We start from the raw sequence: 20,017 nt of genomic DNA on the forward strand, positions 1-20,017 counted from the left end.
AATGCATTTTGCGGTAATAATTCTCAAGACAATAATCAGTCTATCATAGGGGGACATGCATTGTATTACATACAATACAGCTCCTGTTTTATTCTTACTTTGAAATCATTGCCATTCTTGTTTGACAAATTTTCAAGGACTGTTTGGACAACTATTAAATTAACCTGAAATGGTAAAAAGAAACAATTTCAGTACAATAATTGAACAATTGAATGATGAGGCAACAACTTTACTAGGCCAGCGGTGACGATAGTAAATGTTGTAACCTTGATCATTCTGTAGACACTTTTTTTAATCAATTTAAAGAGAAACAGAAAAGAAAAAATCATAAATTATTATCTTTAGCAGGAAATTGTCACTAAGTTTTCTTTACAATCACAGAATATTTTATTGTCGTATTGCAATGATTTCACAGTATCTTGTAAAATGTCAGACATATCTTGTAAAGCGTTTGAGGTATCTTGTGAAATGTCTGACGTATCTTGTATACCTATTGTTGTTGTATTTCCTTGTAGAGTGCTGCTGCACGAGATTTTGTGCCAATAAGTGATCCTCCTTCTTCCCCCTGTGATGTTGATGATTTACATCCTGTTGTGAGTAAATTTCTCTTTGTTGTCATGGAAACACCTGTTGTTATATATAGGGAGGTTGAAATTTTATTGAAGTCATGTTCATCCGTTTATCCATCTGTCATATCCATCCCTGCAAAATTGTTCCAAATAACTACACAGTTGGAATATGTTGAGGCACACACATGAACCAGGTCACTAAGTCCATGGTCAAGGTCACGCAGAGGTCACATGTCAAATAATTTTATTTCCAGTTCATTTCTCAACAGGAAGAAGGATTTCCATAAAACTAGCTTCAATTATTTGCATCAAGACATGAGTGCTAAAATGTTCCCAGTATCAAAACCATGGTTTAAGGATAATAATCCCCTTCTGTGATAGCTCTATAATTCAGTTTGTTTAAAACAATTTAGGCATACACATGTACTGTGTAGATTTACTTGTAGCTAGACCTTTAATTAATTTATTGTATAATTTTAATCAGACTTAACTATTGTTTCTGAGTATGCATATTTTCTTGAAGGAAAACGATAATGAAATGAATACTTTCAGTGTTCATTTGCCATGAAGTTAGTCTTACAAAACTTGCTAAATTCTTTTTGCTTATTAACTTTGCTTAAATTGTGCAATCTTATTATAGATAAAAGAGATATATCATGTAGAAGACATATTAATCCAGTAGGTTGGTAAAAGCTGCTGTATGTTAGCTCAGTAGATGTATTTTAACCTTTACCCTGCTAAATATCTAAAATGGACTGTTCCATCATTCAGTTTAGACAGAACCACTTATTATATAAAGGGGTGTTTACTGAAAATTTACTGACTGAATAGGGAACAGTGCAGACCCTGATCAGCCTGCACTGGTCGCAGAGGCAAAATCACTTGCCACCAGCAGGCTAAGGGTTAAATGATAATTATGGTTCTTCATTTAAGGTTGTAATATTACTGGCCAAAGTTAATTTAAAAAATGTTACTGACCTGTATCTCTGGAGTAATTTGTGAAAAAGAGTTTTTAAATATTGATAATTTACCAGTATTTTGTAACTTTTTCTGAACAGACTAAATTTGGTGTTAATATTTCAAGCATTAGGTTAGGCTTATGCTTGGAAATAATGATTTTCAAAACTTTAAGCTTGATAATGATTGTCTTGATTATGTTGAGGCTTTTTACAATTTCGTTAATTATGTTAATGTTTTGATGAAGAAGTCATACTTTGAAAAATGAAACAGCATTTTAACAGAGGCTCTACTGTATTTATAATTCCATTTAACATCAGGTGTAAATCATTTTATTTAATATTTTTCATTTGCTCCGTTTCAGCATGATTTTCGTGTTCATCAAACCGACGACGAGAGTCGAGAAGGCGCTGCTGATGATGAGGATGATGGCGACGACGATGACGACAAATCAACGTCACAACTTCCCGCGCAGCTTTCGTCATCACAAACTGATAGATATTCTAATAAAATTTTGTCTCAAAAACTAACGGAGCCTAGTGACTCAGTAGTGGCTGAAGATTCCTCGGATAAACTTGTTGTGGATATTTCGGATATAGATAGTTGTAAATATCTTCAAATAGCAACTCTAAATGACTGGGATTATCCTATATTTGAAGCGTCCAGCTTGCACAGTAATTGTATACTCAGCAAGGTGAGTAATTTGAGTAATACTTACTTCAATGCACTATATATAAATGTAATGGTGGAACCCGTCTAAATTGGAAATCCCTGAAATGTTGAAGGCCATTCAAACTGGAACATAGTGTGTCTTGGACCAAAATAAGTTCCTTATATTGTAAGTTTCAAACGGTATAAAAATGAATAGTTTCCTTTGAATGGAGGATGTTTTCGTTCAGAGCTATTATGCTGTACTTGATTATGAACAGTTGAGTTTATGTTTAATGCCAGGTTGAATCCTGCCTCAGCCATGCTGATTCAACGTAGTTACCTTTCTAAGTCTTGATTTGACTTCTAGTTGAGACTTTTGACTCCATCTCGGAGTCTTCCGATCTGAACGAGAATACATGCTGCATGTCACACCATTGTCACGTGACATCACAGTCTTTAGGAAGACACCAAAATGGAGTCGAAAGTCTCGACTAGAAGTCAAATCAAGCCTCAGAAAGGTAACTATCTATGTTGAATTGAGTTTATGTTAGGGCTAGGAATGGAACCTTAATGATATGGCAGTATTGTTTAGGAGGAACAGTTAAATCTATATGAGGATCATTAAGGCTTGCACAATGCAACAACAAAGCACAAAAACGGCAGACTTGGTTTGACTGAATGTGTGGATGAAAGGTTTTGAAATGTGCAACATTACACATACACCCTAGCACTGGCTTAAGCATAATTTTGTTATGAATTAATATTGAAAGGCCTCTGTGATTCCGCACTTTCTACCATTATAGGTACATGTACTGGTCTTCAGTTCATGGTAATTACAGATGGCACAAGTAATAAAAAGTGGCTGTGTTGGAATCCTTGTTACAGTTGTAGGAGGTTGGTAGGGTTCAGTGGCGCGGAGGGAACTACGGTAAACACTAGGCCTCACACCCCTGTGTGGAAGTTGTGTAGGCCTAATTGACTCACATTTTAGTCCAATCCAGAAACATAGGTTTGGTTCACTGATCGCTGTTACGTAACTTCTAAAATTCTCTGGGGAAAGATGGCATTATACCCATATCAAAGAAGGAAAATATCAATTGCAAAATGTAATAAGAATCTGTAAAGTTGTGCATGGATAACTGATTGATATATTATTAAATCTTGATGTCTTTTTACGAAGGCAGTCGTATAGAACAGTAATCAGTTTGTAGACATCTTTTTTACATTTACTAACAAAGTCATGCATAATAAGTGCATTTATGGTTGTATCGCCATTTTACGCATGATAGAAAACCTTTGGGAAGGTAGTCTAATTTAGTCCAGAATTAATACAATGCAAATTAATTGCTACTTGGAACTAGGATAGTCGTGTCCCACGAGGGTTTAAGAGTTAAGGTACTTGTAAAGTGCTTCTAAGCTTTGACATCTCCAGATCATTTATGATAATAAGTGTAAAATGGAATTGTAGGAGTAAGATTTGATGTTTAATCAATTAAGTTGGCATACAAGAAAAATGAGGTTACCAAGTCTCTGAACTATTGAACAGTCATACACATGTCAGTTTTGTCTCCGTTGGGACAGGTTGCATGCAAAGGAATTGAGCGATTATCCTGTCCGAATAACTTGTCTACTTTAGCACTGTAGATGACATATCGGTCTGTTTACCAAACCTTAAATGTCTTGCACAGTCAGCATGCAACAGTTTGTAGTACGTGTGAATCTTAGCTAAATCCTGAGCAGACAAAAGGGAATATAGAAGTACAGTTAAGATTGTAAATATATACAGAGCATTACAAAAAATTTTTAGGCCATTTTCTTGGGAGAAAATGCTCGATTATATTATATAAAAAATACATTTATCTGTATATGAATTGAGTTTCATTATGTCAAAGTAGTTCACTTCATTAAGCTAGCACTTTGTTCTGGATCGGTTAAGTTTTGAAGACCTTTGGCTAAGAATGTGCACATTAGAAAAATGGAAAAATTGTTTGCAATTCTTAGATACGATGCAGTGGCCTTGAAATAGAAAATCCCCCTTCATACATGGTATGTAATACAATTTATTTTGCAAAATTTTGATATTGGCATTGCAAAAAAAAACATTAATACATATTTTTGACCCCTAGTCATCCAGAGCAATGTCAACATTGTTTATTTTCACAATACATATGCAATTTAATTAAAAGTCTTGAGGTTCTGTCATGGGTAAGGTGAGTAATAATGATATATTATTCTTTGTAAACCCTTATAAGTCTCGGTCTTGCAGGTGAATTTGATAACTGGATGTTAACATATCTCCTTGTTTTCAGTTCTGGTTTTCTTTCTGAATTGACCGAAAAAGATTTTAGCCTGAATCAATAGTGCGCCTTATAATTTACGAATGCGCATTGTATATGTGTGTCTATGGTAAGAGATAAACTGCAAATTTAATATGGTTTCAAATCTAATTGAATATATATTTGCAGAGTTTTTTCTAGGGATTAAAATTTTGAAGAATATTCAAGTGTTTTCTAGTTTATAAATAAGGGACAACTTGCAAAATAGTTTATTAATAATCAGGTTAAAATAGAGCTGTAAAAATTTGTGTGGCTGTAAACCGAGAAGTCATATTTAAGCTTAACTTGTTATGATGCTGGACAATTATAAATGTTATATGACAGGATATTTGTCCTTTTTTCAAGATCTTCAGATAAAATAAGAAAATTGTTGTCCAGGAAATCAATATTGTCTTGCACAGAGGATTATTATTGAATGGCATGGAAAATTGGAGGGAAGTAATTGAGTTGTATAAGGACTGGTCAGTACTGATCGTTTCTATTCCCTGATCAAAATTGCTGAAAGCGTGAGATATTTATGGAACAGACTAATACGTTAATTAGTCCTTGTGCAGAATGCAAAAAGCTGCGGTTATCCAGAATTTGCTTGAAATTGAGGAAAATGTCAATCAAGTTTTCAGTGCTTCAGAAACGGTTTTGCAAGGATGCTACGTACCTGTACATCTATATACATGCCAATGGAAATTTCAAGGGTTAGATATTTCAAGGTTCTGAATTTCAAATCCTTGAAATCCAGTTAAAGGCGTGCGCTAGAATTCCCTGTATATGAGATGGGCGAAAATTTTCCCAATAACAGAATTTCTTTAAACTTTGGATATTGAAGCACAATCATCTAAGAAACAAAAATATGCAATAAAAATCATAGGTCACCGGTATTGAAAAAGAGTTATCTGCCCCTGAAAACGTCATTTTTGGGGGAAATGCCATTTTCAAGGACAGATAACTCTTTTTTGATACCGGTGACCTATGATTTTTATTGCATTTTTTTGTTTCTTGGATGATTGTCCTTCAATATCCAAAGTTTGAAGAATTTCTGTTATTGGGAAAATTTTCGCACCAAATTCTAGCATACGTCCTTAAGATACATAACATGTCGGTAAAGTATGAAATCTCAACAAATGATGTAGCTGGTTCCTGGAGAGGAAAAATAAGCAGTTACAGTCTTGTCAAAGGAAATGATTATGAAGTTATACATATTTTGAAATAAGAATGAAATGAGCCATGCCATGAGAAAACAACATAGTGGGTTTGCGACCAGCATGGATCCAGACCAGCCTGCTCATCCGCGCAGTCTGGTCAGGATCCATGCTGTTTGCTAACAGTTTCTCTAATTGCAATAGGCTTTAAAAAGGAACAGCATGGATCCTGACAGGCTGGTCTGGATCCATGCTGGTCGCAAACCCACTGTGTTGGTTTTCTCATGGCGCGGCTCAAGTAGATGTGAGTGGACAAAAATGTTGTTATCGCTATACATCAAAATACATGAAAAAAGGGTTGACTTCATCAATGTCAGTCTGTCATTATAATGAATATGAAAGGGGGGTAATTAGGAGTTCATATCCTTAGATTATCATATTTTAAATATATCTGTCCTGTTAAACCCACTTACTAATTATGCTGTACATTTTCAGGTTGCATATAAGTTATTTATGGAGGTAGGGTTGTTTGAAACATTCCGGATACCAGTGGCTGCTTTCATGAACTACTTCCACGCATTAGAACTTGGATATAGAGACAAGCCATGTAAGTCTGATACAACTCGTATAAAAATTGTATTTCCCCTCTTACTTGTTTCTCGAATTTCTGTTGGTCAAGAAAAATCATATAGTCATGCTGACACAATATATTCCATATTGCATAAGTTAGGTGTCCTAGAATATCAGCAGTTAAATGATAAGGATCTACAAGTGAAACTCAATACCTCTCACTTACCTATCTCAAACACAGGCACGGGTCCAGTGTATATTTTTTGTTTAATATAAAAGAATCCCTTTTTTTCACATAAATATACTTCTTATATGTTAGTCAAATGAAAACAAAATCGATGACCAAAAATCTGGTCACAGTATCATATACATTGAAAAGGTGAACTATGCGAGCGTAACGCTATGGGAAGCTAGTCGGCAAACTTGTAGAACATTCCAAAATCAGAGTTTATACATTTGCAGATGCTACCTGCATGATCGCACCTTCGAAACATTTAAAGCCTTCCATAAATACTAAACTGACCCCATAAATTGCTTTAAAATACACAGTACAAGTCTCTACGAGCGAAGTATTTCAGTTATCCTCAGCGATTTCATTCTGGATAGCGGACGTGTTCCTGGTTTTTATCACTTCGTTTGGCAGCTGAAATCGCGGTTTACTTAACTTAACCATTACTTAACTGAATGAAATTAGATTTCTGCTTGTTAAAGAACATTTACAACAGTCAAATTCAGACGCCTACCAGACCTGTGGTCAATGGATGACTTATATTGTTGTTGTTTTTTGTGCATACATGTATATGTCAAGTCAAGTCAAGTCAAGGTCACAGTGATTTTAAGACTGAAAACTGTTAGCTTACCAGTTTCCTCCAACAGGCCGTTGTGGGGTTTGAATGTAATGTTACGTCAATCCAGAAATACTGGAGGTATATTAAATCAAACTATTTTTCATGGATGAAAAAAAAAGCTGTTGAAAAGTGTCTAAAATCCAACAAACCTTACAAATAATTGATACATTCTAGTCTGAAAAGGAAGTAATTATCGTTAATGTTTTCGTCCAGATTATGAGACTTTCAAAGAAAATGTAGGTGTGAAAGAGAAATCGGTGATGATAGAAATTACAAATATTGATTCGATCATGTCTTCCTTAAACCTGATAAAAGGCTAACATGAGCATTGAACAAGAATGAAGGCAGCATAAAAGTACACATTTCCGGTAGTTGTATTTTGATGTTTGATGAATGATTTCCTCAATCAGGGACCCAGAGGAATGCATTCAAAACATGCTGGTAAAAGCTAAAAGCATTTTTACTGTCGGTGGCAGTCGTGCCACTTGACAAATAAAACAGGATGGCTATTGTAGGAAAACACGGGAAAAGAAGAAAAAAAAAACCTTAAGATTACCCGCTAAATTTCTAAAATGGACTGTTTCATCATTCAATTATGGCAGTACTACTTCTTATTCCAAGGGATGTTCACTGAAAATTTACTGACTGAATAGCGAACAGTGCACACCATGATCTTGCACTGCACTGGTCGCAAAGGCAAAATCACTTGCCGTCAGCAGGCTGAAAGCCTATTTTGCTCTATACCATACTGTGAAATCATTTTATTTAGCTGGCATAAAATTTTATGGGTTTGGCCAAAATAGCTATTTTGTGGAGGACTTAAAAGTCATAAACATGTTATTATAAAACATTCTGTGTTAAGATTTAGTTTTGCAGATTGGCACAACTCTGAAGTCCATGAAAGTACCCCACAGATATTTATGATTTTTAGCTCCACTATTCGGAGAATAGAGGGGCTATACTACTTTTTCCCCGGCGCCGGCGTCAGCGTGACCCTTCTTGGTTAAAGTTTTTTCGGCAACCTTTGTTTTTCTGTCACATCTTTGTTACTATAGCTTATATCTTACTGTAACTTTACATAAACATTGTCCAGCATATAAACAAGGTATGTATAGACACTGGGCCCATTATACCCAAGGTCAAGGTCACCAAGATCTTATACTTAGGTTATTTTTAATGTTAAAGTTTTTCGGCAACCTTTGTTTTTCATTATACCCAAGGTCAAGGTCACCAAGCTGTTATACTTAGGTTATTTTTAAGGTTAAAGTTTTTCGGCAACCTTTGTTTTTCAGTCATATCTTTGTTACTATAGCTTATATCTTACTGTAACTTTACATAAACATTGTCCAGCATACAAACAAAGTATGTATAGGGGATGAACCAATTATACCCAAGGTCAAGGTCACCACGGTGTTACACTTGGGTCATTTTTAAGGTTAAAGTTTTTCGGCAACCTTTGTTTTTCTGTCATATCTTTGTTACTTTTGCTTTTATCATACTGTAAGTTCACATAAACATTGTCCAGCATACAAACAAAGTATGTATAGGGGATGAACCAATTATACCCAAGGTCAAGGTCACCAAGGTGTTACACTTGGGTTATTTTTAAGGTTAAAGTTTTTTGGCAACCATGTTTTTGTCATATCTTTGTTACTATTGCTTATATCTTACTGTAACTTTACATAAACATTGTCCAGCATACAAACAAAATATGTATAGGGATTGGGCCCATTATACCCAAGGTCAAGGTCTTATACTTGAGTTATTTTTAAGGTTAAATTTTTTTGGCAACCTTTGTTTTTCTGTCATATCTTTGTTACTTTTGCTTATATCATACTGTAAGTTCACATAAACATTGTCCAGCATGCAAACAAAGTATGTATAGGGGCTGAGCCCATTATACCCAAGGTCAAGGTCACCAAGGAGTTATACTTCGAATTATTTTCATGTTAAATTTTTTGAAAGCTTCATTTATAGACATATCTTTGGTTCTTTAAAAGATAATGACTTGAAATTAAAAGGTTCTTTTAAAGATAATGACTTGAAATTAAAAGTATTTGTTTATAATCATCCGCATGTGTGGCTACATACCCCTTAACTCTAATTGTGTTTTTGACAGAATTATGCCCCTTTTGTACTTAAACTTTTTGCAATCTTTGCTTTCTGGATACTACTTTAATGCAATATAAGATAAAAACTTGAAACTTAAAATTTATCTTTATCATCATCATCATCTGCATGTGTGGTAACAATCCCCATAACTCTGATTTGTATTTTTGACCGAATTATTCCCCTTTTATACTTAAATTTTTTACAAACTTCGTTTTCTGGACATAACTTTTGTACTTTATAAGAAAATAACTTGAAACTCAAAATATATCTTTATCATCATCATCTGCATGTGTTGTAACAATCCTTATAACTTAAGTTTGTGTATTTGATGGAATTTTGCCCCTTTGTGTATCTTCCTTTTTTAAAGTAGAGGTCTCTTATTCAGACATATATCGTGGCCTCAATGCAAAACTAGTCTATCTGCTTCTATTTCTATATACACATAGACTAGTTTCGCGTTGAGGCGACGATATTCATTTTACTGTCAAATCCCCGAATAGTGGAGCGCGCTGTCTTACGGACAGCTCTTGTTAATCCCCTGCCATGAGTGGTGGGGGGTTATAGGAATGATTACCATCTGTCCATCCGTAACATTTCGTGTCCACTCTATATCTCCTAAACCCCTTGAAGGATTTTCATGAAATTTGGGTCTAATGATAACCTAATCAAGACGATATGCAGAACCCATGAGTCAGTCATTTCAGCTCAAGGTCAAGGTCACAACTCAAGGTCAAAGGTTTCAGCCTTCCATTTCGTGTCCGCTCTGTGTCTCCTAAACCCCTAGAAGGATAATCATGAAACTCGGGTCAAATGATCACCTCATCAAGACAATGTGCAGAACCCATGAATCAGCCATGTTGGCTCAAGGTCAAGGTCACATCTCACGGTCAAAGGTTTGAGCCTTCCATTTCGTGTCCGCTCTGTATCTCCTAAACCCCTTGAAGGATAATCATGAAACTTGGGTCAAATGATCACCTCATCAAGATGATTTGCAGAACTCTAGTCAGCCTTGTTGGTTTAAGGTCAAGGTCACAATTCGAGGTCAAAGGTTTGAGCCTTCAATTTTGTGTCCACTCTGTATCTCCTAAACCCCTTGAAGGATTTTCATGAAACTTTGGTCAAATGATCACCTCATTAAGACGATGTGCAGAACTTATGAGACAGCCATGTCAGCTTAAGGTCAAGGTCACAACTCCGGGTCAGAAGTTTGAGCCTTCCATTTTGGGTCCGCTCTGTATCTCCTAAACCCCTTTAAGGATTTTCATGAAACTTAGGTCAATTGATCACCTCAACAAGATGTGCAGAACTCATGAGTCAGCCATGTTGGCTCAAGGTCATGGTCACAACTTAAGGTCAAAGGTTTGAGACTTCCATTTTATGTCTGCTCTGTATCACCTAAAGCCCTTAAAGGATTTAATATGACTTGGCTGTAATATTCCCCTTATGAAGACAATGTGCAGAATTCAAAATGCACCCCTGCCAGCTTAAGGTCAAGGTCACAACTCGAATGTTAATGCTTCCACCCAATACCGTCAACCCTTTCACTATCCATAACAGTGGCTGGGGATATAGCTGTCTTTCAGACTGCCTTGTATAGTATTTAATTAAGGGTCATAGGGAATGGAGGCAGACATGGGAAATTATTTCTAGAAGCAGTTTTGAATGATTTTTATATCAATAATTTGTAAAAACAGAGTATTTGTATAATATTATTTTTGATACGTTTTATAAATGACATTCTTGGTACCCATCCAGTAAGCATAAAGGCAGGTTCAGCGGCTGCCTGCCTGAAATCATTTTATTAAGGGAAGCCTGGAAAGTCCTGACTTAGCTAAGTTTTTCGAGTGACTTTAGAGGTATGACTATATCAAAACATTCTGTTTTTGAGTGACTTTAGAGGTATGACTATATCAAAACATTCTGTTTTTCAGTTATAAACACTTGCAATTGGAGGATGCATGTGTACAGTGTCAAAATCATTCACAAAACAATTTTTTTAATCAGATAGAACTTAGTCCCAGATTACAATCCATTATTATGTATTTCATGGACTTTATGATATATTTGCCATACTGATTCCTGTTTCTTCTCTTGCATGTTCAGCTACTCTTTCATTGATCTCTTGAAACGACATTCGCGTGCTTTTATGTATAACATTCTGAAGGACATTCGTGACATTTACAAAGTCTTCTTTCATCAAATTACAGATCACAATCGGGTACATGCGACAGATGTGTTACATGGCGTGTATTATATAACCACCCAGCCAATTCCTGGCTTTACGCAGGTCACCACTACAGACATATTTCCGAGGCAGGGCTCGTCAAGTGATTCAGGTACTGATTGTACAGTTTTCAGAAGAAGAAAAATCCAGAAAAAAAATTTGTATGGATTTTTAAGGCACATGATTCATAATTGAGCCGTGCCATGAGAAAATCAACATAGTGGGTTTGCGACCAGCATGGATCCAGACCAGCCTGCGCATCCGCGCAGTCTGGTCAGGCTCCATGCTGTTCGCTTTTAAAGCCTGTTGGAATTGAAGAAACTGTTAGCGAACAGCATGGAGCCTGACCAGACTGCGCGGATGCGCAGGCTGGTCTGGATCCATGCTGGTCGCACACCCACTATGTTGGTTTTCTCATGGCACGGCTCATATACAGATCAGCCTTTTCAGCGCAGTCTCAGTTTACATTCTGGATTTTCACTCGGACCTTTATCTTGAGATTCATCATTATTATATCTGCTAATGGAAATACAGAGGGGTTGAATCTTTTATGTCATCTGTAGTCATTTGTCCAGGTAGTACCACAGTTCATATCACAGTTTGCAGAATAAAATCATGTGCACAACTTAAAAATAAAAAAAAGCAAGTACATGTATAAGCGTAAAATGTGTCTTCGTTTATGTAAAATTTATTTGTTTATTATGTATCTATATAAATTCTGTAAAAAAATTGGTGTGTATTTCACAAGTAAATATGAACAGGCAGAAAAAAATCTGTATTGTACCTTTTGTAATGTATGTTACCAGACTACTTTCATTAATATTCATGACCTGACACAGTTCTATAAATAGCGCACATAAAAACTTCACTAAGTTCCATTTTAACATCGATAAACATTAAAGATTTCGTTCAATAACAAAACACCAAACACAAAGATGGTGGTATATAATAAAAGGGTCATTATAACAGTAGCTAGATCTGGGATTTTGTATTTGGCTCTCGTGGATTTTCCAAGGTCAGATCACACTCTGCGCTTGCGCACCTTGTGAGATCCGATCTGGCAAAAATCCACTCTAGCCAGATCGAGCTACTATTATAATATCCCTATTTTATTTTGCCCCATGTTACGCACAAGGGAAGCAGAAATTGAAAAATAAGTATCTGTTTATTTAATAGGGATGTTTTTGGGAATACAATTTTTTTTACCAAAAAAACTATCAATATCCCCAATATATTTTCTTATTTAAGAAGTCAGTTTTAAGTCTTTATTCATGAAATTTCAGGAATTTGGTTTACTGGTATAAACTGGATTCCACCTGTAAAACCCAGTCTTTCAATCTGTAATTCTTACATCATCTCATATTGTTGTATACAAAAAAATTGGCAGGATTATATTGTTGACATTGAAATTACTCAACCAAGTTAAATTATTTGTCTTTGATTCTGTCATATATCTGTCCTTTGATCATTGTATATAGATGGTGTTTGATAGCTCCCAGTTCTTGTATTTGATTGGTCGAAATTAGGTTCATGAATTCCTATTGTTTAGATTTTTGGACAGCCAAATAATTCATGATATTTGAAACATTGTAGACTGCGACTGTATTTTTAATGTTATAGTAGGGCTGTCATTAAAAAAAACATTTTTCTGCAGTAACATGACCTGCTCATGAAAAGCTGCGACCCAAATTTTTTTCTGGACTTTGTTTTCTCTCAGTATCATTATATGCAAAAAATATTCCCTACCTAGCCACCCACACAAAAAACTTGGTCGCGTTACCGCAAACATTTAATTTATAATACGGTCTTGAGAAATATAATGATCAGTCAAAGCAGAAAATTTTGCAATTTTAATTTATATAAAAAGTGTTTATTTAATAGAAATTTTGAAAATATATTAAAATAAGTCTTATTGATCTGTTATATTTATTGCATAATTATGGTATTAACCCTTAGCCTGCTGGCGGCAGATGATTCTGCCTTTGCGACCAGTTCAGACCAAGATCAGCCTGCACATCCGTGCAGTCTGATCATGGTCTGCACTGTTCGCTATTCAGTCAGTAAATTTTCAGTGAAAACCCCTTTGAGTAATAAGTGGTACTGTCCAAATTGAAAGATGGACCAGTCCATTATAGAAATATAGCAGGTTAAGGGTTAAAGGTCATTAATATCATCTTTCAATTGAAGTAAAAAAATATTTTTATTGTCCCTTAGAACTTTGTGGAAAAAGTGGGGATATATTGTTGTGCTCATTTTGGCATGTCATTTGGTCAATAGACTGCTAGGTTTCTAATCAATTGAAAACTGCAGAACACTTTCACCTAAAGTTGCCAACTTCTTCTGCTGATTGCCTGTGGTGAGTAGATGACCTCTGTAATTTTGGTGGTCGGTAGGTCAAAAATCAAGGTCACAGGGACCTTTTAATAGACTGAAAAAATGTTTTTACCAACAACTTAAGAAGGCTAGGGCCTGAAGTGGTCAAGCCTCATGGGATGATTGCCAGTGATCTGTAGAGGACTGCTATTGTTTTGGGGGGTTAGAAGGTCAAAGATCAAGGTCAAAACTCATATCAATAGCATTAGCCTATATCCATCACATTTAAAAGCATTGTCGATGGTCAGTAGATAACACCTTTTGTTTTTGTGGTGAGGAGGTTAAAGGACCGTTTCAGATCTATAACAGGAGACTTTTCACTTATGTTTGTCCAACAGTTTTAGGGATCTTTAGGTCAGAGGTCAAGGTCACCGTCCTTGAGACTAAAAAATGTTTCTAATCAGTTGCAGAATGCTTGGGCCTACAGTAAACAAACCTCATACAGTGTCTACGGTCAATAGATGACCCCTTTTTAGCTCACTTGAGCAATGCTCAGGTGAGTTTTTCTGATCGCTCGATGTCCGGCGTCTGTCGTCTGTCAACATTTGGCTTGTGTATGCGATAGAGGCTGTATTTTTCAACTGATCTTCATGATATTTGGTCAGAATGATTACCTTGATGAAATCCCGAGTTTGAAAATGGGTCATCTGGGATCAAAAACTAGGTCACTAGGTCAAATCAAAGAAAAACCTTGTGTATGCGAAAGAGGCTGTATTTTTCAATTAATCTTCATGAATTTTGGTCAGAATGATTACCTTGATGAAATCTAGGCCGAGTTTGAAAATGGGTCATCTGGGGTCAAAAACTAGGTCACTAGGTCAAATCAAAGAAAAACCTTGTGTATGCGATAGAGGCTGTATTTTTCAACTAATCTTCATGAATTTTGGTCAGAATGATTACCTTGATGAAATCTAGGCCGAGTTCGCAAAATGGGTCATCTGGGGTCAAAAACTAGGTCACTAGATCAAATCAAAGGAAAAGCTTGTATATGCGATAGAGGCTGTATTTTTCGATTGATCTTCCTGAAATTAAGTCAAAATAAAAACCTTAATGAAATCTAGGCAGAGATTGAAAATGGGTCATCTGGGGTCAAAAACTAGGTCACTAGGTCAAATCAAAGAAAAACCTTGTGTATGCGATAGAGGCTGTATTTTTCAATTAATCTTCATGAATTTTGGTCAGAATGATTACCTTGATGAAATCTAGGCCGAGTTCGCAAAATGGGTCATCTGGGGTCAAAAACTAGGTCACTAGATCAAATCAAAGGAAAAGCTTGTATATGCGATAGAGGCTGTATTTTTCGATTGATCTTCCTGAAATTAAGTCAAAATAAAAACCTTAATGAAATCTAGGCAGAGATTGAAAATGGGTCATCTTGGGTCAAAAAGTAGGTCACTAGGTCAAATCAAAGAAAAACCTTGTGTATGCGATAGATACTGTATTTTTCAATTGATCTTCATGAAATTTGGTCAGAATGATTGCATTGATAAAATATTGGTCAAGTTTGAATATGGGTCACTGGGGTCAAAAATTAGGTCACTAGGTCAAATCAAAGAAAAACTTTGTGTATGCAATAGAGGCTGTATTTTTCAATTAATCTTCATGAAATTAAGTCAGAATAATAGCCTTGATGAAATCTAGGTCAAGTTTGAATATGGGTCATCTGGGGTCAAAAAGTAGGTCACTAGGTCAGATCAAAGAAAAAACTTGTGTATGCGATAGAGGCTGTATTTTTCAACTGATCTTCATGAAATTTGGTCAAAATGATTGCCTTGATAAAATCTACATTGAATTTGATTATGGGTCATCTGGGGTCAGAAAAAAGGTCACTAGGTTAAATCAAAGAAAAACCTTGTGTATGCGATAGAGGCTGTATTTTTCAACTGATCTTCATGAAATTTTGTCAAAATGTAGCCTTGATGAAATCTGGGTCAAGTTCGAATATGGGTCAGCTGGGTTTTAAAACTAGGTCACTAGGTCAGATAATGGAAAAAACTTGTGTATGCAATAAGGGCTGCATTTTACACTGGATTTCATAGTATTTGGTCAGAATGATAGCCTTGATGGAATCTAGTCAAGTTCGAATATGGGTAGTCTGGGGTCAAAAACTAGGTCACTAAGTCAAATCAAAGAAAAACCTTGTGTATGCGATAGAGGCTGTATTTTTCAATTGATCTTCATGAAATTAAGTCAGAATGATAGCCTTGATAAAATCTAGGTCAAGTTCGAATATGGATCATCTGGGATCAAAAGCTAGGTCACTAGGTCAAATCAAAGAAAATACTTATTTATGCTCAAGATTTTTGCTCCAATTTTAATGATAATTGGTCAGAATATTTTTTCCATGAAATCACTAGGTCAGACATGTTTACACTGTTATGGTGTGTTTCTCAGGTGAGCAACCTAAGGCCATCTTGGCCCTCTTGTAATTTTGATGTCAAGAAGTGACTTTGAGCAAAAAACTGTTTAGGATCTTTAACTGGAGAATGCCTTGGTCATATTTCTATCAAATGTCAAAAGTTTGATTGCTTTATGTTAGTAGAATACCCCTGTCAATTTCACAGCATAGTTAAGTCGCAGTTCCCTTCAGCAGGGCATCATTTAGCGCATATCGTGGCCTCAACGCAAAACTAGTCTATGTGTATATAGAAGTAGAAGCAGATAGACTAGTTTCGCGTTGTGGCCACGATATGTGTTTTATAAAAAGCTCTTATACTATCAAATTTGGAAAGAAAAAGAAAATTTTATCAATATGAACTTAAAAAGAGGCCAATAAGATGTAAGTCAGATGTTTGTGTTTTAACCAAAGTGTATTTGCGATGAAGAGTATTGAGTAATAAATATTTCAGTAATTCGGTTAATTTGTCTTTGAACCCACTAGGAATTTACAGGTGAATCAGTTTAAATCTTATGATGATGAAAATTGAATATGTAACAGGTGTTCAAAAGGTGATATGTAAGTGCAAAATTTGTAAATAGGGGTAAACTTATAACATTCCTCGGTAAAAAACTAAACTGTATGAATCAGAAGTGAATGAAAATATTTATAAAATGTTCCTAACTGAAGTGAAAAAAAAAGATTGAGGAAGATAAACTTTTAACTACCTCAAATAAGAACTGGACATATCCTCCAGTATGGGTTTTTGTCCATGTCTAAAGTTAAGACTGAATGGCATAATATTATGGTAGATCTAAATAATTTACTGCCTGAAACTTTTTTTTCCACCAACCTTTTTTGAAAACACCTACTATTTAAAATTTAGATGGCCTGCAGACATTATTTTCATGATTTTTGTTAACTAAACCTGAAAAGTTATTGTTCAGGTTTTACATAGAAATTATACGAAATATGCTGTATAAGTCTAAGTTTTGAATACTTTTTAATTTAGCTGTCAACTAAATACGGTGATTGTTTTTTTGATGGTCAGTTGTTTTCATCACAAAGATTTTTTGCATATTTAAGCATCATCAAACATTGTGATGTAATAGAAGTGTTTCTTTTTTGAACATTTAAAGAATATTTTTCTGTTTCTTATAATTTCGTAAATGTAATTAGCTGAGTAAAAATATAGAAATGAAACGTGTGAATACTGTAAAATCATTTAATTTCGTTGGCATGAAATTTCGTGGTTTTGGTCAAAATGGCAATTTCATGGCGATTTGTTGGGATTATATTTCGTGGATTGACTCAACCACAAAATCCACGAAAATTAGTCCCCCACAAATATTAATGATTTCACAGTACATGTGATGTAAAGTGAAATCTATAAGAAGATCCTTTAATATTTAGGTACAGTATTTAAGTGTGTATACCCTAATGATATATTTTAATCTTATTATAGAAGGAGACAGTGAAAGGTCACCACCATCTTACAGAGCAAACAGTTTTGCAGCAGACGACAGTTACGGTATTATGGGTGGGAACTTCCCACCACTAGAATTGATGGCGATGTTTACTGCTGCCGCCATGCATGACTATGATCATCCAGGTCGTACAAATGCATTCCTAGTTGCCACACACGCACCTCAGGTAATAACTAACTACTTTGAGATGGAAACCCACTTGATATGATGAATCTTGTCGTGTTAAGAAGCGGGCTTGATAGAGGCTGGTGGTTCTACCCAGGTACCCAAACCTGCCTAACGATCTTCATAGGTGCATCGATAGTTTTTCTCCAACATGGAAGCTGGAAATTTGTAGTTTGTGACTTGTTTACAGAAATTCTACACATTGGAAATATTTCACTGTGCACTTTAGTATAAACATTAAATCAGTCTCTTTTGGGACAGCTTGAGGTATGTTTTGGACACGTTATTAATTATGCAATTTAGTAGTGCATTATGGCTACAAACAAAATGAATACCATGCTCAACACACAGTCAGTTGTGAATATATTTAAGTCGTATGGTTACCTCAAAAATGCTTGTCTATATAGCTACAACCTCAGAATATTGTATGTCTGTCTCATTAAACATTATAAGGCAAAAGTAAGTCAAAAATCTAACTATAATTACAGACATTAAAGAAATTAGCTTTTAAAGGAGTGTTTACTCTTCATTTCATTCATTGGTTGGTAAAATTTGTCCAGATGATCACATAATAATTATAATAGGTACATGTAGATTTTTGCGGTGGATGGAATCTTTGATGCTACCATTTTATTCCATAGTTACTGGCCTTTGTCATAACATATAGCTAAAATTTTGTCCTGTTACTACGTCCACCATATTTAGCTAAATGGGCTACTGGTGCTGCAGATGAATGGTTCCAGAGATGCGAATATTTATGTTTTGTTGTTAGACTTGTGAACATTGATACAGATGCATTTTGCTTCCATAAAGTTAATGTCAGTGATATTTAAGGCAACCTTTGCCATTTGGATCTGCAAAGCTTTAAAAGGACAAGGTTGAAATATTGACAATAATTGAGAATAAATTGAAAAAAAAATCTAGTAAAATAAATCAGAGAGTTACACTGAATATGGCATAATTGCTACTATTTCCAAATATGGTCAAAGGTTCTTAAGAAATTTAAAACTGGAGTCAAGAGATTATTAAAACAGTTAAGCTTTATAAATGTTGTGGGGTTAAATGCTGCTAGGTCACTTCTGCGCATTCATTTTGAATTTTTTTTTAGTTTGGCGTGTTCTGGTTTTTGACTTTTCACCAAACACCTTGTGCTTTTACTTTTTGCTTTTTCAGTATTTGCCATTGTATTTTACAGTAAACTATACTTAATGTAATTATATCCCCACAAAACTAAGTTTTGGGGGGTATATAGGAGTAAGCTTGGCGGTCGGTCCGTCTGTTGGTTTTTGTGGTTTCCAGATGATAACTCTTGAAAGGATTGACCGATTTGAATAATTTTTGGTACACAGGTGTAACATCAGAAAATACAGGTCAAGTTTGAATTTTGGGTCAATAGATCAAAGGTCAAGGTCACAGTGACTCTGAACAGTTAAACAGTTTCCGGATGATAACTTGAGAATGCTTGAGCCTATGATCATATATTATGGTACATAGGTGTAACATTATGAAATACAGGTCAAGTTCAACTTGGGGGTCTGTAGGTCAAAGGTCAAGGTCACAGTGAATTGGAACAGTTAAATGGTTTCCAGATGATAACTTGAGAACACTTGGGCCTAGGATCATAATTTGGTACACAGGTGTAACATAATGAAATACAGGTCAAGTTCGACTTTGAGGTCTGTAGGTCAATGTTCAAGGTCACAGTGACTCGGAACAGTTAAACAGTTTCCAGATGATAACTTGAGAACGCTTTGACCTAGGATCTTAAATTTTTGTACACTGGTGTAACATTACTAAATACAGGTCATGTTCAACTTTGAGGTTAGTAGGTCAAAGGTCAAGGTCACAATAACACGAAACAGTTAAACGGTTTCCGGATGATAACTTGAGAACGTTTGGGCCTAGGATCATGAAAATTGATAGCGAGGTTGGTTATGACCAGCAGATGACCCCAAATGATTTTGAGGTCACAGGTCAAGGTCACAATGACCCGGAACACTTAAACGGTTTTCGAGCAATAACTTCACAATGCTTATGACTAGGATCACGAAACTTAATAGTGAGGTTGGTCATGACCCGTAATTATTTTGGGTTCCAAAGGTCAAAGGTCATTTAAACCTTTTCCGGACAATAACTTGAGAACGCCTGGGCCAAGGATCATGAAACTTCATAGGGAGGTTGATCATGACCAGCAGATGACCTCTATTGATTT

General features: G+C 35.4%; 1 protein-coding gene across 3 annotated transcripts in view; it reads left to right on the top strand.

Annotated features, from left to right (window-relative positions):
- The window catches only part of LOC128556234 (cGMP-inhibited 3',5'-cyclic phosphodiesterase 3A-like), a 170,722-nt gene that overhangs the window by 142,019 nt on the left and 8,686 nt on the right, over window positions 1-20,017 (top strand). For 2 of the 3 annotated variants that reach the window (XM_053540615.1, XM_053540617.1), the window contains exons 4-8: window positions 516-593; window positions 1,891-2,220; window positions 6,145-6,256; window positions 11,387-11,515; window positions 17,619-17,806. In XM_053540615.1, coding sequence (XP_053396590.1) covers window positions 516-593; window positions 1,891-2,220; window positions 6,145-6,256; window positions 11,387-11,515; window positions 17,619-17,806 — 837 coding nt within the window. The remainder of the gene's footprint in view (window positions 1-515; window positions 594-1,890; window positions 2,221-6,144; window positions 6,257-11,386; window positions 11,516-17,618; window positions 17,807-20,017) is intronic. The other variant, XM_053540616.1, reaches the window with a different exon arrangement.

The sequence above is a fragment of the Mercenaria mercenaria genome, chromosome 4, assembly GCF_021730395.1.
Source record: "Mercenaria mercenaria strain notata chromosome 4, MADL_Memer_1, whole genome shotgun sequence".
NCBI lineage: Eukaryota > Metazoa > Mollusca > Bivalvia > Venerida > Veneridae > Mercenaria > Mercenaria mercenaria.